This window comes from Myotis nattereri (genome assembly GCF_964212035.1).
Source record: "Myotis nattereri genome assembly, chromosome: 3".
In the NCBI taxonomy this organism is placed as follows: Eukaryota; Metazoa; Chordata; class Mammalia; order Chiroptera; family Vespertilionidae; genus Myotis; species Myotis nattereri.
This window is the reverse complement of record NC_138077.1, coordinates 43,351,824-43,379,778: the sequence shown is the minus strand read 5'-3', so window position 1 is coordinate 43,379,778 and position 27,955 is coordinate 43,351,824. Positions and strand designations below refer to the sequence as shown.

The 27,955-nt window shown below is 40.0% G+C and overlaps 1 protein-coding gene across 2 annotated transcripts in view; it reads right to left on the bottom strand.

Moving 5' to 3' along the window:
* Nucleotides 1-27,955, bottom strand: part of VPS8 (VPS8 subunit of CORVET complex) — a 263,787-nt gene that overhangs the window by 35,114 nt on the left and 200,718 nt on the right. For both annotated transcript variants that reach the window (XM_081086229.1, XM_081086230.1), the window contains 2 exons: nucleotides 26,386-26,555; nucleotides 21,827-21,992 (listed from right to left, as the gene is read on the bottom strand). In XM_081086229.1, coding sequence (XP_080942355.1) covers nucleotides 21,827-21,992; nucleotides 26,386-26,555 — 336 coding nt within the window. The remainder of the gene's footprint in view (nucleotides 1-21,826; nucleotides 21,993-26,385; nucleotides 26,556-27,955) is intronic.

Below are 27,955 nucleotides of genomic sequence, written 5' to 3'. Positions count from 1 at the left end.
TAAGGATACAAACCTGCAACTAGTAAATGAATGAGTTTGGGAGATCTAAGGCACAACATAGTGACTATAGTCAACAATATTGTATTATAAACTTCAAAGTTGCTAGGAAACGAGATTTTTACTGTTCTCAACACACACAAAAATAATTATGCGACATGATGGTGTTAGCTAATGCTACTATAGTCATATTGAAATATATAAATGCATCAAACTAACATGTTGTATACCTAAAACTATACAATCATGTCAATTATATCTCAACTAAAAATAAAAAAATACATAGAAGGCTTAACACAACTACCTTGATAAGATGGACATTTACAGAACACCCTATCCCCAACAAAAGTATAATACATGTTCTTTTCAGGTACACATGGACCATTTACCAACTTAGACCGTTTTCTGGCAATAAGACAATTCTCAATAAATTTAAAAGAATTCAAGTCATACAAAGAATGTTCTCTGATTAAAACAGAAATAAATTAGATTAATAACAGAAAGATCTCTGGACAATTTCCTTATACTGTATTAGGAGCTAAGTAACACACTTCTGAATAACTCATAGATCAAAGAAGAAATCAAAAGAAAATTAGACCCTAGAAACACACAACCTACTAAGACTGAATCATTAAGAAACAAAATCTGAATAAGCTAACAGCTAGTAAGGAAACTGTAATAAAAAACCTCCCAACAAAGAAAAGTCCAGAACCGGATATTTTCATTAGTAAAATCTACCAAACATTTAAAGAATTGTCAATCCTTCTTCAATTCTTCCAAAAAACTGAAGAGGAGGAAACACTTGCAAACTATTTTAGGAAGTCAGCATTACTCTGATACCAAAGCTGAACCTGGCACTACAAGAAAAGAAAACTATAGGCCAATATCCCTGATGAACACAGATGCAAAAGTCCTCAACAAAGTACTGGCAAAGTGAATTCAACAGCACATTAGAAAGGTCATACATCATGATCAAGTGGGATTCATTCTTGGGAGGCAAAGGAGGGCTCAATATACACAAATCAATAAATGCGATACACCACATTCAAAGAATAAAGGAAAAAAATCCACATGATCATCTTAAATGATGCAGAAAGATCATCTGGCAAAATTTAACACCTTTTCATGATAAAAACACTCAGCAAACTAAATTTAGAAAGAAATACCTCAACATAATATACATATATGTATCACAGCTAACATCATACTCAATGGTATAAGACTGAAAGCTTTTTCTCTAAGATAAGAATGCCTGTTTTTTGCCATCTCTATTTAACATAATATTGGAAGTCCAAGTCAGAGCAATTAAGCAGGAGGAAGAGTAAAAGGCATTCAAATTGGAAAGGGAAAAGTAAAAGTACCTGTTTGCAGATAACATGATCTTATATGTAGAAATCTCTAAACTTAGATTTAAAAATAATCTGTTACAACTAATAAACAAATTAAGCAAAATTGTAGGACACAAAACAACACACAAAAATCAGTTTCTCTACACTAATAATGAAAAAGTCAGTAAAGGAAGTTAAGAAAACAATTTACCATACTATAAAAAAGAATAAAACACTTCAGAATAAACGTATCCAAGGAGGTTTTGACTTGCATACTGAAGACTACAAAATATTGCTGAAAGAAATGAAAGATGATAAAAATAAATAGAAAAACATTCCATGAACGTATTTTGGAAGACTTAATATTGTTAAGATGTTCATACAACCCAAAGCAATCTATAGGTTCAATGCAATTCCTAACAAAATCCCAATGGCCTTTTTTTTTTTTTTAGGAAAAAAATTCCTTTCTAAAATTTGTAATTAAACTACCTTAAAGAAGAACAAAGTTGGGGGCCTCACACTTTCTGATTTCTAAACTTACTACATAGCTACGGTAATCAAACAGTGTGCTACTGGCATAAAGACAGACATACAGAACTAATGGAATAGAACAGAGACTAACAAACTGAATTCAACAGCACATTAAAAGGGTCATACATCATGATCAAGTGGGAATATCACATATATGGTCAAATGATTTTCAACAAGGATACCAACACCATTTAATGGGGGGGGGGGGGGGAAGGGCAGTCTTTTCAGCAAAACTGAAGATCCACATGCAAAAGAATGAAGCTAAACCCTTATCTAACAACACATACAAAAATTACCACAAAATAGATCAAAGACCAAATGCAAGAGCTAACGCTATAAAACTATTAGATGAAAACACGGGGGAAATTTCATGACATTGGATTTAGCAATGATTTCTTGGATATGACACCAAAGGCACAAGCAACAAAAATTTAAAAAAAGACAAATTCGACTTCATCAAAATTAAAAACGTATGTGCACCACAGGACGTTATAGATAAAAAGGAACTCCCAGAATGGAAAGAATATTTGCAAATGACATATCTGATAAGGAATTAATATCCAGAATATATTAAGAACTTCTAAAACTCAACAACAAAACAAACAATCCAATTTAAAAAATCAGCAAAGGACTTAAATAGACATTTCTCCAGAGAAAATATACAGATGGACACTAAAAATATGAAAAGATGTTTCACATTATTAGTCATTCACAAAATGCAAATTAAAAACACAATGAGATACCATTACACGCCTTTTAGAACAGCTGAAACTAAAAAGAATGACTAGCCCTGGCTGGGTAGCTCAGTCAGAGTGTCATCCTGATAGGCCACGGTGGCGGGTTTGATCCCCAGTCAGGGCATATACAGGAAGAACACACAAACATGGAACAGCAAATATCTCTGTCTCATCAAAACATTTTAAAAAATAATAACAAAATAAAAATAAAATAAAAATATTAACTATACCAAGGACGTGGAGGAACTGGAAACCTCATATACTGCTGGTAGGAGGGTAAAATGATACAACCATTTTGGATAACAGTTTGGCATTAAAATGATAAATAGAATTTTTCATATGAGTCAGCCATTCCATTTCTAGGTATTTACCCAAGAGAAATGAAAGTATACTCCATACAAAGATTTGTACATAAATCTTAGTAACAGCTTTATCTGTAACAGCCAGAAACTAGAAAAGTCTATCAGCAGGTGAATTAACAAATTATGGAATATCCATCAAATGAAACATTTCTCAGCAGTAAGAAGGAATGGACTCTTGCTAAAACAATGTCAATGAATCTTTTTAAAAAAGTATATTTTATTGATTTTTTACAGAGAGGAAGGGAGAGGGATAGAGAGTCAGAAACATTGATGAGAGAGAAACATCGATCAGCTGCCTCCTGCACACCCCCTGCTGGGGATGTGCCCTTGACCCGAATCGAACCTGGGACTCTTCAGTCCACAGGCTGACACTCTATCCACTGAGCCAAACTGGTTAGGGCTGTCAATGAATCTTGAATAATTATGCTGAATGAAAGAAGCCAGACCAAAAAAAGCATATATACTTGTGGTTGCACTTACCTATATTGTAGAAAGTGAAAAATTAATCTATAGCTACAGAAAGCCGATCAGTGGTTTCCAGGGAACATAAGTGAGGAACTGAGTAAATTTGGGTTGTTGCCCAGCTGGCGTGGCTCAGTGGTTGAGTGTTAACCTATGAACCAGGAGGTCACGGTTTGATTCCCAGTCAGGGCACATGCCCGGGTTGCGGGCTCAATCCCCAGTAGGGGGCATGCAGGAGGCAGCTGATCAATGAGATCAATGATTTTCTCTCATAATTGATATTTCTCTCTCTCTTTCCCTCTCTGAAATCAATAAAAATATATTTATTTATTTATTTATTTTTATTATTATTTTTTTAAAATATATTTTATTGATTTTTTACAGAGAGGAAAGGAGAGAGATAGAGAGTTAGAAACATCGATGAGAGAGAAACATCGATCAGCTGACTCCTGCACATCTCCTACTGGGGATATGCCCGCAACCCAGGTACATGCCCTTGACCGGAATCGAACCTGGGACCTTTCAGTCCGCAGGCCGACGCTCTATCCACTGAGCCAAACCGGTTTCGGCAATAAAAATATATTTAAAAAGTAACTTGGGTTGTTGATGCATGGGGTCAAGCACCTTGATTGTGGTGATGGATACATGGATATGTACATGTCAAATTTGTATATATTTATATCAATTATACCTCAATAAAGCATTTAAAGACAATTGTAGGATATAACTAAAATGGTGCTTAAAATTTTATAGACTTTTTATGCTATGTTGGAAAATAAGAAAGGTTTAAAATAAAAGGAACTAAGTTTCCAATTTAAGAAGCTAGAAAAAGAAGATCAAAGTAAAACCAAACTAAGTAAAGGGAAGGAAATAATAAGCAGAATCAATGCAACAGAAATCAGACAAAAACAATAGAGAAAATTAACAAGGTTGCCAAGCTTGGTTATTTGGAAATACCAATAAAGCTGGTAAATTGTTATTTAGATTAATTAAGAAAAAGAGAATATAAGTTACCAATACCAGCAATAAGTTACCAATTACTACATGTAACATTACTTACAGACATTTAAAAGATAATAAGACCCTATTATGAACAATTTTATACCAATAAATTTGGCAAATTAAATGAAAAAGACACATTCTTTGAAAAACAACTTACAAAAATGGATCCAATATGTAACAAAATATGAATAGCTCTATATTTATTAAAGAAATTAAATGTTATCAAATCTGTCCACAAACTCCAAATCCACATGGTTTCAGCAATGAATTCTAGCAAATATTAAGTACACAGAGACTAATATATAAAATCAGGATATCAACTTACTAATTTCAAGGAAGATGAAATTATTAGAAGTAGCTCGATATTAGATACCATCTGTCCAGAATGACGAAGAAGAGTTATAAGTGCTGGATAAACAATTGGACTCAACTTCTTAAGCCTCTTCCAATTTTAACAGTCAATTCTAAGAACCTACAGCAGAGATGATGAAGACATTTCCTTTCACTGTGGGATCAAGCTTTTCAAATAGGACCATGTTGCAGGCTTTCTTGCCTTTCCCCTCTGACTTTCAGAATAACTTTAGAAAACATTCCTCAGCTCAAGGATCGAAACTGCTGGCTGTCCAGATTGTCCTTTCAGATTTAACAGATCTGCAAAAATTAGACTTGACAGTCTTTGCTCTAACATACCATGACATTAATACTCTGGAATTTACTCCAGATGTATGATGTAGCTTGCTAAATGTGATCTAATTTTAACTCCTGGTATGCTCTTTTTGAAAACGGAGAAAATACATTTTCAAAGCAAAGTAGATGTTTAAGCTTAAAAAAATGACCTCACAAAAGAATCCGCAGACTTTTTAAAAACAAGCCAAGAACTAGATGTGGTGCTGGAAAATTTATCTGAGAAAGCTGTTCTCTGTAGATTAAGCCAGAGTGTTTGAAGTGGCAACAAAAATGGTTCAATATCGCTCATGCTCATGAAAGATCTTATTTTTTTTCATTTAACAGGATTCCTTCTGGAAATGCCACAGGCAATGCAGTTTAAAGAGACACTTTAAATCCAGGTGTGCAGACCCTAGATTTGGGGATATGGTTGATATGTCAAGCTATGGCCTTAATAATAATGCTGAACTTTGGTGATCTTTGATAATAAGATGATTCCTATGAGAAACAATATGATCTGAAGTTTAATAGCAATAGGAAAACCTTATCACTTTGCTTTAAAAAAACAACACACAAAAAAACAAGCCTTGACTTTTCTGATTACAAATGGAATACATACTCACTAATGGAAATTTAGAAAATACAAGAGAGCAAAACAAAGCAAATAAAAATAATAATCCAACCACATTAGCAATAACTACTGTGAACATCTGGAATCACACTGTTTTGTTATATTTTTCATATTACATGTGATAATGTTTATTTCACCGTATTCTTCAATAACATGTTTTTTCATGGATATATCGGAGTCCCATTCATTGTATAGAAATACTATAACTAATTTAACCAACTATTGGGGGAGTATTGAAACATTTAGGTAGTTTTCAATTTATTTTGTTATTAAAAATGCTGTCATAAACATCCTTGTATATAACATTTGGTACACATTCTTCATGTATTATTTCCGTTGCACAGATTCTTATAAATAAATCACTGCTTCTAAGGGTGTAGGCATTTAAAATTACATATTGCCATTTCTTCTCCTGGTAAGATGAATCCATAAACCCTTTTCCTATAATTCTAAAATCCAAAAAACTCTGAAACCAAAGTAATTTCTTTAAAAAATTTTTTGGCAACAAAAATCATCTACCTGATAGTAAAACCTGACCTGAACTGAAGTGAGGCTGTTTATAGTCTTCATTTATCTCACATGAGCATCTGATTATGGGATGCTACCTAGACCTATATAAAAGGCTAATATGCAAATCAACTAAATGGCAGAACAACTGGTTGCTATGACGCGCACTGACCACCAGGGGGAAGACGCTCAATGCAGGAGCTTCCCCCTAGTGGTCAGTGTGCTCCCACAGGGGGAGCGCTGCTCAGCCAGAAGCCAGGCTCATGGCTGGAGAGCACAGTGGCGGTGGCAGGAGCCTCTCCTGCCTCCGTGGCAGTCGAACATCCCCCGAGGGCTGAGGGACACCCCCTTGTGTGTATGAATTTCATGTACCAGGCCTCTAGTGTTATGTAACATACAATATATGCCTTATATTACCTTTCTTTTAACACTTCAAAGATGTCATTTTATTATCCTCTGGCTTCCCCCTCCTTTTTTTAAAATGAGAAGGCAACCATCATTCTTAGTATTGTCTACCTTTGGTGGCTTTAAAGATTTCTTCTTTATCATTAGTTTTAGTAGTTTGACTGACAATGATGTGGTTTTTCTTTATATTTATTCTGTTAGTGATTTGCTGAGGTTTTTGGATATACAAGTTGATTTTTTTCACCAAATGTGGGAAAATTCCAGACAGTATTAGGTTATCTCATTGCCACTTCTCTCTCCTTGCTTTCTGGAACTACAGTAATATAAATGCTAGACTTCTTGATATTGTTTCACAGGTCACTGAGAGCTCTTTTCACTTATTTTCAATCCTTTTAGTCTCTGCTTCAGTTAGGATTATTGCTACTGAGCTGTCTTCAAATTTACTGATAACATTTGTCTCAATGTTAAAAATGCTGTTAATAGCTAATGAACTTTTCATCTTAGATATGTTTTTTAGCTCTAGAATTAACACTTTGTTTTATTTTATAGTTTTTGTTTATCTGCTGATATTTTTCCATAAATTCAATTATTCTGCTGATATTTTCCTCTAAATCCATTAACATATTTCTAACTTCTATTATGAAGTCCCTGACTACCAATTGCAACACGTGGCTCATCCATAGGTCTGTTTCTATTAATAATTTTTCTCTTGATTTTAAGTTATAAAATCCTTCTTCCCATTGGTCCTATGATAGTTTGAACTTTGGCTTTGTTGGACAGGTCTTATTTTGCTTTGGCCTGTAGTCTTGGGGCAGCCCTTAGTCCTAAAGCACAGTCCTTCTGCAGTTTCAGTGCAAAATGTGAGGTGTTTTACCAGTCCCCCAATTTGGCAAGACTTGCACTCAAAATAACACTGTGTAGCTGCTGAAATGTAGATTTTGCTCGGTTCTTTAGTCCTTCTGATGTTACTTTCTGCCTGCTTTCTGGTTTGATTTTGGATAGTTCCTATTTCAATACAATCAAGTTCACTAATCATTTCTGCTGCAATGTGCCCCATGCTGTGCTTCATCTCAGCCATTGTAGTTTTAATTTCTAGATGTTCTATTGGTTCTTTATAACTTCCATATCTCTATTTAGCATGTTAAAGCTTTCCTCTAGCTTCTAGAACATATGGAGTACAATTATAATAATTGTCTTAATGTTCTACTCAACTAATTCTATCATCTATGCTATTTCTGGGTCTGTTTCAATTACCTAATTTTTAAAAAAGACTAGTGTTTAGAGCAGTTTTAGATTCACAGCAAAATTGAGAGGAAGGTACAGAGATACTGCATATATGCCATGCTCCACATATTCACAGCTTCCCCTATTATCAGCATCTCCCTCCAGAGTGGTACATTTGTTACAATTGATGACACATTACATTGACACATCATTAACGTCCAAAGTCTACTGTTTACATGAGGGTTCACTCTTGGCATTGTATATTATATGGGTCTGGACAAATGTGTAATGACATACACCTACCATTACAGTATCATACAGAGTATTTTCACTGTCTAAAAGTCCTCTGTGTTTCATTTATTCATCCTTCTCTCCCCCCATCCCTAGGCAACCACTGATCTTTTTTTTAAAGTAGGAAACCACTGATCTTTTAATTTTTCCCAAGAGAAAGGGAAGGGAGAGGGAGAGGGGAGGGGGAGGGGGAGGGGGAGGGATAGAAATATCAATGATGAGTGAGAATCATGTATTGACTGCTCCCTGCACACCCCTTATTGAGGATCAAGCCCACAACCCAGACATATGCCCTGACCAGGAATCAAACCATGACCTCCAGGTTCATGGGTTGACACTCAACCACTGAGCCACACCGGCAAGGCAACCACTGATCTTTTTACTGTCTCCACAGTTTTGCCTCTTCCAGAGTGTCATATAGTTGATTTTTTTTCCTCCTATTTATGACTTGTCTTTTCCTGCTTTCTTTCATGCCTTGTAATTTTTTATCAAATGCCAGACATAGTGCATTTTACCTTGCTGGGTTAGATCTTTTTCTAATCCTTAACATATTCTTTAACTTTGTTCTGAGATGTGGTTAAAATACTTAGAAATGTGATCTTTTTTAATGTTTTGCTTTTAAGCTTTGGTAGGTGGGATCAGAACAGTAGTTAGTCTAGGGTTAAGTTTTCCTCTAATACTGAGGTCAAGACCTTTCTTAGTACTTTCAATGCTGCCCTGTAAATTATGAAGCTTTCCAGGCTGGCCTTATTTCTCACTCTATGTGAATTTGGGGCCTTGCTACTTTTAATTCTTTTGGGTGCTTCTTTTTCTGGCCTTCCTCACACGTGAGTGGGTTAGTATTCAACTTTATATTCAAAGTTGCCTTCAGCACATCTCTGGAGCTCTCTGTGTATGGCTCTCTCCTGTCCAGTGCTCTGTCTGGTGAACTCTAGCCATCTTGCCTTCCTCAGCTCTATCTCCTCAACTCAGAGAGACGGATAAGTTCTGCCTCAGTTCCCCCTCCTTACACCATGGCTTGGAAACTTTCTCCCAGCAATAATTTGGGGTTAGTCCTAGGGGTTACATAATGTTTCTTGTCTCCCAAGAGTCACTCTCCTTCACTTCTTGAGGTCCAATGTCTTGAGAACCATTATTTCATATGCTTTGTCCGCACTCACCCCACCAAGAAACTTCAAATGCATCCTCTTAGAAAAGGAAGCCCCTGCATTACTTTTAAAATAAAAAAATATGAATTATAACATATCTCTGGCCAAAGGAATTTGGATAATGTAAACTTGTACAAATAAGCAGTCCCACTAGTAATGCACAAATGTGTTTGTCTCCTCACATCCTTTCAATATAAATGCATATGTATTTTTAATATATGAAAGTTAAATATGTATTTTTAAAAATTTGCCAGTTATTTAATATGTTAAAAAAGGCATAATATTGCTGTTTAAACCAGTATATCTTTGATTACAGGTAAAGTTAAACATTTTTAAACAGATTTTTAAAATTGATTTTTAGAGAAAGAAGAAGGGAGAGGGAGAGAGAGAGAAACATTGATGTGAGAGTGAAACGTTGATCAGCCACTATCGGGGATCAAACCTGCAACCCAGCACGTGCCCTGACTGGGAATCGAACTGGCAATTTTTTGATGGCCAGGATAATGCCGAACCATCTGAGACACACTGGCCAGGGCATAAAGTTAAACATTTTTTAAATTTAAGTGGACAATAACATTTTTAATCTCCGTTGCCCATATTTCCATCAAAGCCTTTGTTCTACATAAAGACTGGAAACACTTTCTTGGTACTATTGCCATCTTTCAGACTCTTGGACTTAAGCCTTTTCTGCATCAAAGGGAACTTCACAAATTTATAAAACTTTAGGAATCTGATTGTTACATTGCTCTGGCAAAGAGGTGAAGACTTGGCCGCTAATAAGATGTTGCTGCCTATCCATTTTCCAATATCACAATCAATGTATCATATCAATCCTTGTTTTAAATCCTTTCTATTTTCATTTCGAGAATACAAACTAAATTTCTCCTAGAGTTTGACAGGATATTCAGGATCTGGCCCTGCCTACATCTTCAACTCCATTCCTTGCCATGTTCCCCTTCAGTCACTGTATTCCAGCTACTGATCTTTTTTCAGTTCCTTGAACAAGTCACTCCCTGCACCCCCCCCCCCCCTCAGTTCTCTCTGGCTTATAATCTTTTTCCCAGAGCTGATACCTTCTTATCTTTCAGATGATAGCTTAAACGTCAATCTGCACATAGATATTCCCTACTACCCAATCCAAAGTAGGTTTCCCCTCATGCTATTCTTCCCATAATAATCTCTTCTTTCCCTTCACAGAACTTATATGCCTGTCACAATTTCAAATTATATATTTGATATACTGTTTAATTATTGTCTAGCTCTCTTACTAGAAGGTAGGCTGCATGATGGTGGGAACTACATTTTTTTGTTCATCAATGTATACTTAGTAACAAGAATAGTGTTTAGTCCAAAGTAGGCATACACTAAATATTGGCTGAAGTAATGAATTACTCGATACTATAGTATAGTGGGGTTGGGGGAATGAGAAGAGATAAACCCAAGATCTTATATGCTTGTATGCATAGCCCATGGACAAGGGCAATAGGGTAGTGAAGACCTGAGGTGGGGTGGGGTGAGGTAGGGCTGAAGGGAGGGAGGGGAAGGAGGAGGGGAATGGGAGATATCTCTAATACTATCAACAATAAAAAATATATTTAAAAAATACGAAAGTATAATAAGATGATTGAAAAATGGGCAAGTCTCAAAAACATTCATTTATGTTAGAATCATTCATCATCTCTCTATACTTCTGAGATATATTAATCTCCACTTAATCTGTAAGCTTATATAGAAAATATTCTTTAGAGAAATGCTATCACCAAAAATTAAAATTTCATTTTTTAGTATTAATTTCAATCTAACATATTTATAATGGGGAGCTAATATTATTTGAAAATGGACATATGAAACCAAGGTATTAATATTAGTGTTCCTATTTCATTAAATAACATGTAAACCAAATCTCTAATTTATAGTGAAAATCCAAAATAAATAAAGCAATGTATAATGGTTAATTGAAAATTATCACTGAGCATAAATAAATGTCATTTACTGAATAATTTCTTGGAAGTTTTAAATACTTCCTTCTGACATTATTTATAAATTTACCCCAAAAGATAAAACATTTTCTTAGGCAACTCTAAAAACAACAAAATAAAAACCACTTCAACCAGCAGGAAAAAATATCAGCTTATTTCACTTAATTATCTCCTTCTGTGATTATTAAAGAACTAGAGGCCTGGTGCAAAGATCTGTGCACTCTGGGGGGTCCCTCAACCTGGCCTGCGCCCTCTTGCAGTCCGGGAGCCCTTGGGGATGTCATCGGGGTGAGCCTCTGGTGGTTACTGAAAATTCTTTGCTCCCGAACGCTATGGTCCCGCCTGGCACTCACACCTGCTGTCGGCACTGGCCCTGCTTGCAACTGCTGCGGGTGCCTGGAGCTGGTCCCTATTGCTCAGCGTAGTCAACGGGTGCAAGTGACAGTTGCCGGCCCTGATCGCCCCTCAGGGCTCCTCCACCTCTCCCTGGTCCTGAGGGGCCATCGGGGCCGGCGCTGGCCTCACTCACACCTGCAGCCAGCACCTGGCACTGATCCCAACTGCTAGGCGCCATCAGCGGGTGCAAGTAGGGCTGGCGCTGTCGGCACGTGGGAGTGGCGGCGGCAGGAGTGGGGCTGCTGGCAGACAGGGGACTGGGGACTGCGGAGGCGCAGAGGATGGGCCGAGACCAGCTCCTGTGCCCACCTCAGCCTCGCGGCCCACAGTTCCTTTCAAGGTGCATGAATTCATGCACCGGGCTCCTAGTACATTACAAAAAACTTTCCAATGAGTCTCTACCGCTCTTGTTTTTTGAGGTTTTTAAAAGGAATAACAACTTGAATGTTTCTGGTACATAATAGTGTGTTAGTTTATTATCAGCTCTCAAGAACTCTAAGCCCCATTGATAATATAATCATGTTAAAACTAAAATCTAGCAAGTGTCCAATTATGTTTCTTTGAATTTATATCAAGTTGCCTGTTGACTGTGAGAAATGGCTTACCTGTCTGAATTTCAAATGACGGACTGGGAAACAGAAATATGGTGAAAGCGAGACTTTTAGTAACACTCTCAGAGTGGGCGCCCATTGTATAGGAACACAGGTAGGGCAGGGAACATAGCCTATTTATTCAGTCCCTTCTCCAATTCTTCATTGGCTGAGTACTATTTGGTCACCTGTTTTGTCATATATCGCCTAGGTCTTGCTGTCTTCCATTGGGCCATTTAAATTCTGGGCTGAGACCTTTCTAGCTGTCTCCACCTCCGTTTGTTTAGGGGACTCTCCTGGAAAATGTGCTATTAGCCACATGCACAGCTCTCATATCCTATCTCCACCCTCCCACATCCTGTTTGCTTTGGGGAAATTCAGTAACCTCCTGGCCACATGCTGTTTCTTTCCTATAAAGATGAATCAGAGGCATGTTTCTTACATTGCCCAAAAGTTATTATTTTTAATGCTTACCAGTGCCAATGAAGATGGTTAGTTGCTACTATAATTTTAATAAATAAATAATTAAAGATAAATTTAAATTATGTTATATACCAAAATAACATTTGCTGAGAAAATAGAAAGATGAGTTCGTCGGTTGAAATTAGTTACTCCAAGTATTTCAGCTGTGGGTAATATGTAGCGAAATCAAAACAGAGAATCATAGAGACTTGCCAGGTCTATTCTGTGGACTTGCATTTCAGATTGAGTTGCTCTAAATCTGAGCAGGGGAAAAGAAGTAAGCAAAGAATGAAATCCGAGACTTTTTTTTTTCCTGTTTTGTAAAGAAGAAACGTGCTGTCCTAGCCAGTTTGGTTCAATGGAGAGAGCGTCAGCCTGCAGACTGAAGGGTCCCAGGTTCAATTCCTGTCAGGGGCACCTACCTCGGTTGCAGGCTCCTCCCAGGCTGGGGCCCTGGTTGGGCTCATGCAGGAAGCAACCAATCGATGTGTTTCTCTCACATCAATGTTTCTCCCTGACTTTTCCTCTCTTCCACTCTCTCTAAAAATCAATGGAAAAATATCCTCGGGTGAGGAATTTAAAAAAAAACAATTAAAAATAAGTAAGTAAGTAAATAAATAAATAAATAAGAAAAGTGCTTATTCCAGAGGAAAGCAGGCTTTCTGGGGGGAATAACTTTCATCACGTCTGTGCAAATCTGTTGGAAGGCACCTGATATGTCAGAGTTATTTACCAGCTGTGAAAAAAAGAAGTGAGAAAAGGAGCAGCAAGAAGAAAGGGTAACTGTTGCCTCCTACTGAGTTGGAGTCAGAAACTGAAGAAGTAAAAAGTCAATTATCCTAAGTCTTAGAAAAGGATAAAAAGCTACTTATTGGAAGGATCACATTACAAAGGTAGTGAGAAGCTTTGAATGCATTCAGTATCTTTTGGAGGTAGACAGCAACAGGTGAAAGCTGATTGGCAGTCTCAGCTTGATTTTAGAGTCACTGGGACCCTCACCTCTGTTAACCCCATACATTGGCTAGGGACTTAACCAGGGCTCATAGATTTTCAAAGGAAATTAAGAGAGCAAAGTAAAATTTTATGAAATAAAGTTTAATAAAAGCTATCATTTTCATTTCACTTTAAATTTTTTAAAATTAAAAATGTGAATGGCTGCCCTGGCTGGATGGCTCAGTTGGTTGGAGCGTTGGCCCATGCACCAAAAGGTTGCAGTTTGATTCCTGGTCAGGGCATATACCTAGGTTTCCAGTTTGATCCCTGGTTGGGGTGCATACAGGAGGCAACCAATCCATGTTTCTCTCTCTTCCTCTCTAAAATCAATAAAAAACACATTTTCAGGTGAGGATTTAAAAAAAAATGTGACTGGTTCACACTATGGTAAGAAATTTTAATGAGCACAGCCAATGTGGTATGCATGTATCATAGAAATCAGCAGTACCATGTTTCAATAAAGCCAGAATGCTAAAAATAGAACAGGCTGGAGGCAGGAAAACTGGGGGTAAAGATGGCCCTACAAACTTGAATTCAAATATTCAAGGTGTAAAACAGGGACTATATCACTCTCAAAGGTTGTTGTGAATATAAGCATAAACACATCTCAAGCATATTTGATAAATTTCTTCTTTCCTTCTTGTGTTACCAATCTACTATCAGCGGTTCTCAACCTGTGGGTCGCGATCGAACAACCCTTTCACAGGAGTCGCCTAAGACCATCCTGCATATCAGATATTTACATTACGATTCATAACAGTAGCAACATTACGGTTATGAAGTAGCAACGAAAATAGTTTTATGGTTGGGTCACAACATGAGAAACTGTATTTAAAGGGCCAGGAGGTTGAGAACCACTGTCTAGATCTTTTTACAGTATACTGGTTAAAAAAAAACAAAAACAAGTGAGACAGACAATTAGAGGAAAATTTAAGAAATCCCAAATAGTTCTCATTCTAGCTTACTTCACTATTAGGAAGCATCAGACAAGAGATTTTCAAGAGGATCTGGTCAGTAATCTTACTTGAGTTTCCTAAAGAATGTAAAGGTTGAGTCATCTCTCCTATCCTGGAGAATGGAATGGCCTCAGACATAAAGTTGACTTTGACATGTAAATACAATTTCAAAATAATTTATCTTTTCTAGATCCTCTGAGAAAGCAGGAGAAAAGACAATGAAATAGATTACTGTTTTTCTGCTCTGTATGAGGTGTGGGGATGAGGGAACAGGGCAAGCAATGTAGTGTAAATGGCTTCAAAATTTAACACTGATTCATGAAAACATTCTCAGCAAAACATGGAATAGAAGGGAACTTCCTAAACATGACATAAAGGTTACATACACACAGAAAGCCCACAGTTAACATCATACTCAGTGATAAAAAATTGCACACTACCCCAGAAGATCAGTAACATGGCAAGGATGTCAATTCTTACCATTCCTATTCAAAAGTGTACTGAAGGCCAATGCAATAATGAAAGAAAAAGAAATAAAAGCCATAAATTGGAAAAGAAAAAATAAAAGTCATTATATGCATATGTAGAAAATACCAAAGAATCTACAAGAAGTACTAGCACTAATGAGTAAGCTTAGTAAGGCACTGGTTACTGGATACAAGGTCAATATACAAAAATATATTGTATTTCTATATCCTGGCAATGAACAATTCAAAATTAAAATACAAAACAGTAAGATATACAATAACATCAAAATCATTAAACACTTAGAAACAAATCTTATAAGACATATATAAATTTATATGACAAAAACTACAAAACACTGATGAAATAAGAGAGTTAAGTAAATTGGGAGATATGTTAATTACAAGACTCGATATTATTAAAATGTCAACTCTCCCAAATTGATCTACATATTCAACACAATCTTAATAAAATCCCAGTCTAAATTTCTATCCCAATTTTTATAGAAATTGACAAGATGATTTTAAAATTTATATGGAAAAGCAAAGGAAGTAGAATAGTCAAATGTGAGAAGGGAGAACAAAGTTGGAGGATTGACACAACCTGATATCCAGATTTACTATAAAGCTACAGTACTGGAGATAGGATAGCAACATAGAGCAATGGGATAGAGGAGAAAGTCTAGAAACAGACCCACACATCCAAAGTGAGTTGATTTTTTTTACTAAGGTATAAGGGCAATTAATGTATATCCACATGCAAAACAGTGAACCTCAATCATTATCTAACGCCCTATTAAAAATTAACTCCAAATGGACCAGTGATTGCGAGGGTTGAGGATGTGGGGAGATGTTGACTACAAAGAAATATAGGGAACTTTTGAGGGGGAGTAACCATACTGCTCTTTATTGTGACTGTAAAGATGGTTGTCAAAACTAGCAGAAGGTGAATTTTATTCTTTGTAATTATGAATTAAAATATATAATACGTAATTGTATTTCTTTTTAAAGGGAAAAAAATCTTTTAGTCTCTCAGCACTCTCTAGGAAAAAAAATCTAAATGGTAATAGGCCACAATATGCATATAATCAAAAGTTGTTTATGCATAGGATATAAATGAAAAAGAAAACAAAACTGAAGTGTCCCAAGATGTAAAGCCTTAAGTATCTACATAAATAAAAGTTTCCCATCTGCATTTGGTTTTGGTTTGGAAAGATGTTAGAAATCACAGGACCTGTCTTTCCTTTCCTAAATGCAAACAAGAAAGTGTCTTCGATGTATAATTAACAAAATTTTCAATCTGGAAGCCATATTTAAACATCTTTTACCTTTATGTCCTGTACACATTTCTAACTCCAACAATGAACTCTTATTTTTTGATGTTTGTGCTCATCTCAAACACATCTCAAATATGTACTCTTTTCTTCATCCCAATTTCTACCATTCTAGAACAAGTTACCACTTCTCTCCTCTAAATTACTTCAATATTCTTGGTCTCACTATATCCATTCTTGCTTTCCTTTCAATTCTGCAGTGTTCTTTTAAAAATACTACTTTGAAAAACTGCCAGCCTGCCTGATGGCCCCTAACCATTCTACCTGCCTTCCTGATCTCCCCCTAATTGCCCCCCTGCTGGCCTGGTCGCCCCCTAACTGCCCTGTTCTGATCATATCATTCCTTCCTCAAAACCCTTCAATACCTTCTCTATTTCTTTAGCACAGACATAAAAATAATTAATGTAGTCCCTATTTATCTCACTAGTCTTATCTCATACCACTCTCTTTCCCCCTCTAGATCCAATCACGCTCAATGTCTAGTTCCATGTTCTTTGCTTCATAGTAGAGATGCTACATGTTTGTTCCATATATTGGTTCCCTCTGCCTATAGTACTCCTCCTCCTGCCTATATTTGCACTTAAACTTGTCCAACTTGCTTCCTTTTTTCTTCAGGGGCAGCTAACATGGCATTTTGAGGAAGCCTTCCATGATCTCCCATGTCTACATTGATTTACTGGCTATCTGCTCTTACAACATCTTCACCTGTAAGTACCGTGACATAATAAAAAAATTGATTTTTGTCCCTGGTTCCTGTCACATAGTGCCTAAAACTCTTGGAATCTCCTGAGTAATAAGAGTGCCTTTTGCATGCTAATGAGATTATGGGTGTCTGGTCTAGGAACGATACATAGCTTCACAATGGCAGCTTGTCACCAGAAAGATAAGCCATGAAAGGTCTAACCTGCCCTTCCCCCCACCCCACCTCTGGAGAGGGGAGAGGGTTAGAGACTCAGTTAATCACCAATGGCCAATGATTTACTCAATTATGACTACACCAAAGGCCCAGTGCACGAAATTTGTGCCCGGGGGGGGGGGGGGGTCCCTCAGCCTGGCCTGCACCCTCTCCAATCCAGGACCCCTCGGGGAATGTCCGACTGCTGGTTTAGGCACCATCCCTGCGAGATGGGACCTAAACTGGCAGGCAGACGTACCTCTTGCAATCCAGGACTGCTGGCTCCTAATCACGTGCCTCCTGCCTGCCTGATCGCCCCTAACCACTCTACCTGATTGCCCCTACTGCCTCTGCTTGCCAGCCTGATCACCCCCTAACTGGTCCCCTGCCGGCCTGGTCGCCCCCTAACTGTCCGGAAGGAAGTCGGACATTGGAAGATGTGGTCGACCCGGTCTAATTAGCATATTACCCTTTTATTAGTATAGACTAGAGGCCCAGTGCATGGATTCATGCACTGGTGGGGCATGGCCTGCAGGGATTGGCCTGCTGTGGGAGTGCCTCTTATCCCAGTCAGCCAAGCAGCTGTGGACCTGCCCTCTGAGCAGCTGCTCTCGCTGTGGGAGTGCTGCTCATCCTGGTCAGCCAAGCGATGTTCCCACTGTGGGAGCACACTGACCACCAGGGGGCAGCTCCTGCATTGAGCATCTGCCCCCTGGTGGTCAGTGCGTGTCATAGCATCTGGTTGACCAGTTGTTCTGGTCATTCCATCGTTCAGTCACTGGGCTTTTATATAGAGAGATAATGACACCTCCATAAAAATTCCTAAATGAGGTTCAAAGTGCTCCTGGGCTGGTGAGCACACTGATACACAAAGATGTCATGTGGGAGAGGTTATAAAAGCACCCTTACCACCCCCCCCCCCCAATACCACATCCTATGCATTTCTTTCCTTTGGCTATTTCTGAGTTGTATCCTTTATAATAAACAGGTAAATGTAAGGTATTTTCCAAAGTTCTATGAGTCATTCTAGTGAATTATTAAACTTGGGCAGGGGGTGGGGTGTCACAGAAATCCCTGATTTAGCAAAGTCAGACCACAGTGTGGGTAATCTGGACACCTCCTTTGCGGCTGGTGTCTGTAGTGAGGACAGTTTAATGACAATGAACTCCTTTTAAACTTGGGGATTCTGACACTAATATCTGGTAGTTAGTGTCAGAATTGAATGGGATTGTTGGATGTTCAGTCCAGAGAATTGACAGAATTGGTGTTAGAAATAACTTACTTAAGAACACTTTTTCAAAACCTGTTTATAATTACACTAGAGGCCGGTGCACAAAATTCGTGCACTGGGTGTGTGTGTGTGTGTGTGTGTGTGTGTGTGTGTGGTGTCCCTCAGCCCAGTCTGCACCCTTTCCAATCTGGGACCCCTTGGGAGATGTCCGACTGCCGGACATCCCTCTCACAATCTGTGACCACTAGCTCCCAACCGCTCACCTGCCTGATTGCTCCTAACCACTCCCCTGTCAGCCTGATCAATGCCTAACTGCTCCCCTGCCAGCCCGATCACCCCCAACTGCCCTCCCCTGCTGGCCTGATCGCTCCCAACTGCCCTCCCCTGCCAGCCCGATCGCCCCCAACTGCCCTCCCCTGCTGGCCTGGTCACCCCTAACTGCCCTCTCCTTCTGGCCTGATTGCCCACAACTGCCCTCCCCTGCCGGCCTGGTTGCCCCTAACTGCCCACCCCTGCTGGCCTGGTTGCCCCTAACTGCCCACCCCTGCCGGCCTGGTTGCCACCAACTGCCCTCCTCTGCCGGCCATCCTGTGGCTGTGGTCACCACCATCTTTGAGGGTGGGGCAGTCAATTAGCATATTCCCTCCTTATTGGCTGTGGTGTTGCCATCTTTGCAATGGCGTGAGGGTCAATTAGCATATTCCCTCTTTATTAGATAGGATTGGTTATAAACTCCATAGGCAAATGTCTTGTCTACTATTGTATTCCTAGCACTTAGCAGGGCCTGGCACACTGTTCCATATATAATGGGTGAATATACAAATGAATGCCTACCAACCAAACTGTTAACAGGGAGAAACTAGGTCAGGGGGTTTTACTTGGTCTGCCTCTGATTCAACACCAAAAGCTGATGAAACAAAGATAAGAGACAACAACAACAGGGCCAACTTTTCATGTAATGCTAAGGCTGACTACAGCATAGGGTGGTACACGGTAAAAAGCAGGAAACAGCAAATGTGATCCCACTTCTCACTTTGAAAAAGAAGCAAACTGAGAACAGCACAGTGATCAAGTTACAGCCCTAGCAACTGCTCCGCCTCCACACTGCGCCCCTCATGGTGTCAAGTCCTGTTCTCCCAAAAGCTACTAAGAGTAGAGTTCAAACTCAGCTCACTGCCTGCCTATGAAGAAAAAATAATAATAATTTGATGTAAAATGAATATAACTGTATCTAGTCCATTAGTCAGACTCCAAATGCAATGAAAATTCCTCACATGAACACTACTGCATCAAGTTCTTGGAAGAAAGTTACCCAGCTGAGAAAACCATGCACAGAGCACCTGTGTATGTGCCTTGTCCATGAGCCCTACTTAAAAGTGAAGAAAAGCAAGGACCTATTAACCAAGACCACTCTAACCTGCAAAGCTATCATTTAGAATCAAAGAACAGTGAAAGAGCTTCCCAAACAAGAAAAAGCTAACACAGTTCATCACTGCAAAACTAGTATTACATGAAATGTTCAAGGGTCTTATTAAAGAAGAAGAAGAAAAAAAGATCAAAAGTATGAACAATAAAATGGCACTAAATACATAACTATCAACAATGGAATCTACAAACAAAATGAACAAGCAGAACAGAACAGACTGTTAGATACAGAGAACTTTTTGTTAGTTGCCAGATGGGAGGGGGGTTGGGGGGTGGAAGAAAAAGGTAAAGGGATTAAGAAGTACAAATTGGTTGTTACAGAATAGTCATGGGGATGTAAAGTAACAACATAGGGAATCTATACTAATAAAAGAGGAATATGCAAATTGTCCAGGAGCCGTCACAGTAACAGTAATGACCAAACAGCAGGCTGCTTGGGGCAACAAGGCCGGCAGGGGGTTAGTGAAGGACGACCAAATGACTGAACAGCAGGCTGCGTGGGGCAACCAGGGTGGCAGAGGGGGAAGTTGGGGGTGACCAGGCTGGCAGGGGAGGGCAGCTGGGGGTAACCAGGCCGGCAGGGAGGGCAGTTGGGTGCAACCAGGCCGGCAGGGGAGGGCAGTTAGGGGCCATCAGGCCAGCAAGAGAGGGCAGTTGGGGATGAGATCAGGCCAGCAGAGGAGGACAGTTGGGGGCAACCAGGCCAGCAGGGAAGGGCAGTTGGGAGTGACCAGGCCAGCAGGGGAGGGCAGTTGGGAGTGACCAGGCCTGCAGGGGAGGACATTTGGGGGTGATCAGGCCGGCAGGGAGGGCAGTTGGGGGCGATTGGGCCAGCAGGGGAGGAGATAGGCATCAATCAGGTCGGCATGGGAGCAGTTAGGGGGCGATCTGGCTGGCAAGCAGAAGCAGTTAGGGGCGATCAAGCAGGTAGGCAGGCAGGCGAGCACTTAGGAGCCAGCAGTCGCGGATTGAGAGAGGGATGTCCGACTGCCAGTTTAGGTCTGATCCCTGTGTGATCGGGCTTAAATCGGCAGTCAAACATCCCCGAAGCGGTCCCAGATTGGAGAACACCTCCCCCCCCCCCCCCGGCACAAACTTCGTGCACCAGGCCTCTAGTATAGTCAATAATATTCTAATAATTAGGTGTGGTGCTGGATGGGTGTAGGATTTGGGAGATGATCATGTATTAAGTTATGCAATGTCTGGTCATTAGTGTGCACAAAAATAAATAAATAAATAAATAAATAACTGCATGCCTCAGCACATAGGTAGGTCCTCATTAGCAGTGTGACTGTTGTACTTGTTGACCTCTTTATCAAAGGATCTTAAGCAAGCAGATGTATGTAATCTTTCTTTTCAACTAGCCTAGTGGTCGGCAAACTGCGGCTCGCGAGCCACATGCAGCTCTTTGGCCCCTTGAGTGTGGCTCTTCCAAAACATACCACGTGCAGGTGCGCATGTAAAGTGTGATTGAAACTTCGTGGCCCATGCATAGAAGTTGGTATTTTGTGGAAGAGCCACACTCAAGGGGCCAAAGAGCCGCATGTGGCTCGCAAGCCGCAGTTTGCCGACCACTGAACTAGACCATAAAAATTTCAAGGGCAGAAAATTGCTCTCAAATCTCTGCTTTTCAGTGCTGGACAGGGAAGAGACGCTCTTCTCCTCTACGTAGAACTGAACAGATGTCATGCACTAGATTCTCATCAGGTAAATTTGCTGAAGCCTATAGGACCTGCAAAAAATGAGGCCAGGCTTACAAGACATTTATAAGAAAAGACCATCCCCATTTTGCCATGAAAGCAAGTCTTACCTGTGATGGAGTTATCCTTCCTTTTTTTACTTCAGATGAATTTTCACTTAATTTTCCTGCTTTGTAACTTGAGCTGCATTTGTAGCATGTCCATCTTGTTTGCCCTTCAATTTCTATGGTGCACTCTTTGTTTTGCAGACAAAATGAGTGATACAAATGGCCACAACTGCAAAATGAAGGCAACCAATTGCACTTTCCATCATTACAAAACTCATAAACATAAGCTATGTTGGAGTGTTCATAAATGATAAAGATTTCTGATATTCTGAAATGCACTCTTGGTTGTATTGGTTAAGAAACAAGAAAGGGAATAAAGTTATTGTTGTCTTCTCTTTTTGAAATCCAGACTCACATATTTGTATACTTAAGCTGTTAGTAAGAACAGAATCACGGTTCTCTGACTACAAACCAACTGAGGGATAAGTTAAACATCTGTTCATTTCTCAAACTATGAAATATTTTTAGACAGTTAGAAAAAACGTCAATTGGGGAAATCATCTAATCTAACAAAAGAGAAACATGCAACTTGACCATACCTCCACTACACCCACCAGCCAAACAGGAGTGAATATGCAAATTAAACCCAACTAAGATGGTGGTGGCCATGAAGCTGGAGCAAGTAGGAGGCTTGGGGTGCCCCCAGGAATGGAGGAAGCCAAGTTTCCCGCCTGCCCTGTTAACCCTGGGCTCCGCTCAAGGCTAGAAAGTTTCAATTATAGAACATAAATAAATCCCAGATACCTGCTTCCAGCCCGCAGCTGTGGCCAGCCTGAAAATGGCCACTAGCTCCTCACCCAGGCTGGCCAGGAACCCCAGTCTGGCCCCCCACCCTGAAGGGCCTGTGGCCAGCCTGCAAAAGCCATCAGCCCCTCACCCAGGCTAGCCAAACCACCATGGGGTGAGGGTCCCCACTGGGGGGCTTGGCCAGCCTGCAAACAGCCCTCAGCCCCTCACCCAGGCTGGCCAAACCCCCATGGGGTGAGGGTTCCCACTGGGGGGCATGACCAATCTGCAAACAGCCATCAGCCCCTCACCCAGGCTGGCCAGGCACCCCAGCAGGACCCCCACCCTGATCCGGGACACCCTTCAGGGCAAACCAGCTGGCCCCCATCCATGCACCAGGCCTCTATCCTATATAATAAAAGGGTAATATGCAAATTGACCCTAACAGCAGAACCACTGGGAATGACTGGTCACTATGACACACACTGACCACCAAGGGGCAGACGCTCAATGCAGGAGCTGCCCCCTGGTGGTCAGTGCGCTCCCACGGGGGAGCTGCTTAGCCACAAGCCAGGCTGACGGCTGCCAGCACAGTGGTGGTGGCAGGAGCCTCTGCTGTCTCTCAGCAGTGCTAAGGATGTCCGACTGCAGCTTAGGCTTGCTCCCCACTGGCAAGTGGACATCCCCCAAGGGCTCCCGGGCTGCCAGAGGGATGTCTGACTGCCAGTTTAGGCCCGTTCCCCCAGGGAGCGGGCCTAAGCCAGCAGGTGGACATACCCTGAGGGGTCCCAGACTGAGAGAGGGCACAGGCTGGGCTGAGGGACCCCCTGAATGCACAAATTTTTGTGCACCGGGACTCTAGTCCTATGTAGTAAAACGCTAATATGCAAATCAACCAAATGGCAGAACGACCGGTCGCTATGCCATGCACTGACCACCAGGGGGCAGATGCTCAATGCAGGAGCTGCCCCCTGGTGGTCAGTGCGCTCCCACAGGGGGAGCGCCACTCAGCCAAAAGCCAGGCTCATGGCTGGCAAGTGCAGAGGCGGTGGCGGGAGCCTCTCCCACCTCTCCTGCAGGCAGGCGGTAAGGAGAGAGGGGTCCTGGACTGCGAGAGCCCGGGACTGCGAGAGAGATGTCTGACTGCCGGCTTAGGTCCGATCCTCCCAGGGATCGGGCCTAAGAAGGCAGGCGAATATCCCCCAAGGAGTCCCAGACTGCAAGAAGGCGCAGTCTGGGCAAAGAGACCTCCCCTGCTCCCCGAGTGCACGAATTTCGTGCACTGGGTCTCTATTATATAAGTAGCTTACATAATAACATGAGTGTCTGCCTCATCAAATTCAAGACAAAAGCAGTGATTTGATTAAGCATTAACAAGAATGTCAGTGCTACAGTAAATTCTTACACTCTTCCTATGAAGAAATCCCCCATTGATTACATTAAATTAACAAATGAACCTCCTGACATGATGTTGAGTATAATTCTCAGTCATCTACACTGATTCCCTCTCATTTCCCAAACTTGAATGCTGGACTGCCATAGAAGTCAATCCTTTTCTCTTCTGTAGTCTCTACAGTCTTTCTCTTTCTATATACAATCTTTCTCTTCTCTATAAAACCCTTGCTCCTTTAGTGATTCCTTCCAGTTCTATAACTTTCAAATACCACCCACGTGCTGATAACTGCCCAGACTTCTCTCCTAAACCCCACCCATCTTTCTCCTCAAGAATTCTACATTGAATATTAATGGACTTAAATTTAACATAGCCAAAATTCTTGATTTTCACCACACACCACCCCCACTCCATGCTCTCACATAACCTTCCACATCTCAATAAATGGCAACTACATTCTTCCAGTTTCTCAGGCCAAAATCTTTGGAGTCATCCTTGACTAGTGTCTTTCTCTCACACCTCACATCCAATCTAGAAAGATTTGTTACCAAATCTTCTCAGCTCTATCTTCAGAATATATCTGGAATCCGACCACGCTCTACCTCATAATTACTACCTTGGGCCCTCTCTCACTTGGATTACTGCAGTAGCCTAACTGGTCATTCTACTTTCATCCTTGCCTTTCTATAGACCATTCTCAACACAAAGTGATCCTTAAGACACAGGTCAGATAATGTTAATCTTATCCTCAGTGGCTTCTCATCTCAGAGTAAAAGTTTAATTCTTTACAATGATGCACTTCCTACATGATTTTGCCTCTATTCCTCCTCTGAAGTCATCTCTTACCATCTTTCCTTTCCTTCTCTCTGCTCAGGCAGCACTCTCCTACTCATTCACTACTCCTTAAATGTGTCCAGACCGCTCTTGCCTTCAGGCTCTGCACTTGCCGACCCTCTGCCTCAGGTATTCTCCTCTGACATTGCACAGCCATTTCCTTCATGTCTCTGATCAGATGTCACTTAAATAGTGAGACTTTCCCTAATGACTTTATAAATTAGTAGCTCCAAACATTCTCTTTCTTCTATATCACGTTTTATTTTATTCACAGTCATTATTAATTACATTTTTATTAATAACTTTAAATTGTCTGTCATAAGTCACCTTAACAGTGAGGCTTTCCATGATTACCCATATAAAATATATTTTCTCCCCAAGCTCTTTGTATCTCACTTAACATGTTTTATTTTTTCCCATAGTAGTCACTATCTGGCATTTCTGCCCTTGACACTGGAATGTAAACTCCATGAAAGCAGATCCTTTGTTTCATTGATACTGCACCCTATCCCCTAGAACAGTACCTACCATACAGTAGGTGCTCAATAAATATTTGTTGAATGGGCTCTTTGTGTGCTGAGAACTACTTCCCTTTCCTATCACCACATCTACCAATCTTCCTGTACCTATAATAGTGGTAGCTAACACTTATATAGTGCTTAGTATATATGTCACCATGATGCAAATGTCTTAAGTAAATTATCTCATTTAATCATCACAAAACCCTTGGAAATAGTATCATTATTATTCCAATTTACAGATGAGAAAACTAAGATGTAAAGAGATTAAATTACTTGTCAAAGTTGCACAGATAGTAAGTAGAAAAATTAGGATTTGAAGTCAAGAAGTTTGGCTACAGAGTTTATCTCATATCGCCTCTATCCACATATTCTAGGTGAGCTGTCTTTACTCCTGAGATCAAACCTTTAACTTTTATACTAAATTTCTTCTCTCTTTGTACTACAGCTTTAAATATCATTTATATGCTGTCAGTTTCTAAATTTATATTTCCAGGACGTGTCTTGAGGGTTCTGACTAGAAAAACTGTCTACCTGACATCCCTACTTGGATGTCTACTATTCATCTCAAATCTAACATTTCCAGGACAAAAATCTTGATTTCTCCAGTTCCTCACACCTGTTCTTTCTCATCTTAGACAATGGTACCCTGATCATCCAATTGCTCAGGCAACTCACACTCCATATCTAATACATCAGCAAGTTAGATCTACCCTTAAAATATATTCTGAACCTTCATTCCTACCTCTCTCATTCTGCTCAAATATCACTTCCTTAGAGATGCTTTTCCTCATTATGGTGTCTTAAAATAGCACTCTTACCCTGAACACTTCATCCTTCCATCCCCTTACCTGTACTTTATTTTTCCCCATAGCTCTTATTATGCTGCATTTATTTATTGCCTGACCACCCTAACACCCATTCCTTCTGACTCCCACAGTATGGAAGGTCTACAAGAGCAAGAACATTGTCCTGTTTTGTTCACTGCTAGAATGATCGACTGGGGCTGTGTACCCACATGTATTCTTGCCTGGTAATACCATACTTGTACACACACACACCATACATTGGAACATTTCTTTCTCTCTCACCTAAAGACAATAATTTCATCAGCCGTTTCTTGGCGTCTCTTATACTGCTGCAGACATATAGAGCAGTAATCCTGTTTGGGATTCAGTCCTTTGGTGATGGAAGCTCTCAGGTTACACAGTGACCAGTGGAGATCTTGATTTAGAAGGCTGGTAGTTGTTTCCAGCAGGGTCTAGGAAAGGCCAAAACAAAAGACAAACAAATAAAAAAGTGGGTTATAAAATGAAAGACACAGAGGGGATGAATAGAAAATACCAGTTGTTTTGTTTTCAACCACAAACAACTGAAATTAAAATACACTATAAATGTATAAAATTAAATAAGCATTAAAAACTCCAAATTAAGTGGTTAACTAAATTCTCAAAATAATTATTAAAAAGCTGTTACTAGTTTCTAATGAGAAATGTATGCTTGGCCATTCTATGGCTTAATTCAGTACTGATGGCTTTTGAATGACTAGATAAACCCAAATCTATTTATTTATTACATGTATAAAAAAAGTTCTCTCTAAATGACTTGAAGTGTTGTAACAAATAACGAAAATATCCCTGATTTTTTAAAATGTTTTACTGATTTTTAGAGCAAGAGGAAGGGAGAAGGAAAGAAAGAAACATTGATGAGAGAAGAACATCATTGATCAGCTGACTCCTGCACGCCCCACAATGGGGACCAAGCCCACAACCTAGACATGTGTCCTGACCAGGAATCGAACCAGTGACCTCTTGGTTCCTGGGTCAATGCTCAACTGCTGAGATACACCAGCCGGACTTCCTGATTTTTTAAAAATAGAAACTGTACTCATGGCAATATTTCAAATAACCTTTCACTGGAAAAGCTAATGGCCATTAGTCAGTTTACATCTCCCTTGTGCAGAGAGATCACATTTTCCTGATCAGCACTTACAGGTCATTTGAAACTGCTCAAAACTGTGACATCTGTCATTAAGTCACATGAAGACATTTTCACACTACCACATTAAATCATTTTTATGGTTCTATGTGCTTATAAAGTATTGCATTCACATTACATTTAATTCTCAACATTCATATATGTAATATCATTTAGATGTACAGTTGGGGAAAATATACCATCCTCCTTGCTACAGAGCCTAGCTCTTTAACTGCATCTGTAATGTAGAACTTTCAGTTCTAATGGTCCAAGCATAGAACTAAATGTCATTCTTTCCAATCTACCCCATCCTTTCCTCCTCTTCCAAAGTTCCCAACAATATTCTGCCTCGAACTCAGCTTTTCTTCTGCTGACATGCACTCTGTGCCTGCAGGGGTGTCAGCTCCACTGGGCTATGCTGAGCAAAACTGCAGTTCTTACGGACCCTAAGAAAAGCTCTGTCACCCAAATGCTTCTTTTTCTTCTAATTACTAAAAAAAGCAGAAATTGTATCTACCATGCCCAAAATGGCACTTTTCCTAGGTGACTTCATGAGTTACTTTGAAGTATATTAAGAAAAAAATCTGTTCCTCACCTGGCTCCAACTGAGAATTTAAGCTATAGGCAGTTTTGAGTTAAGGGAGAACTAATGACCATTTTTGGTTAGTGGCAATTATCTGCTTC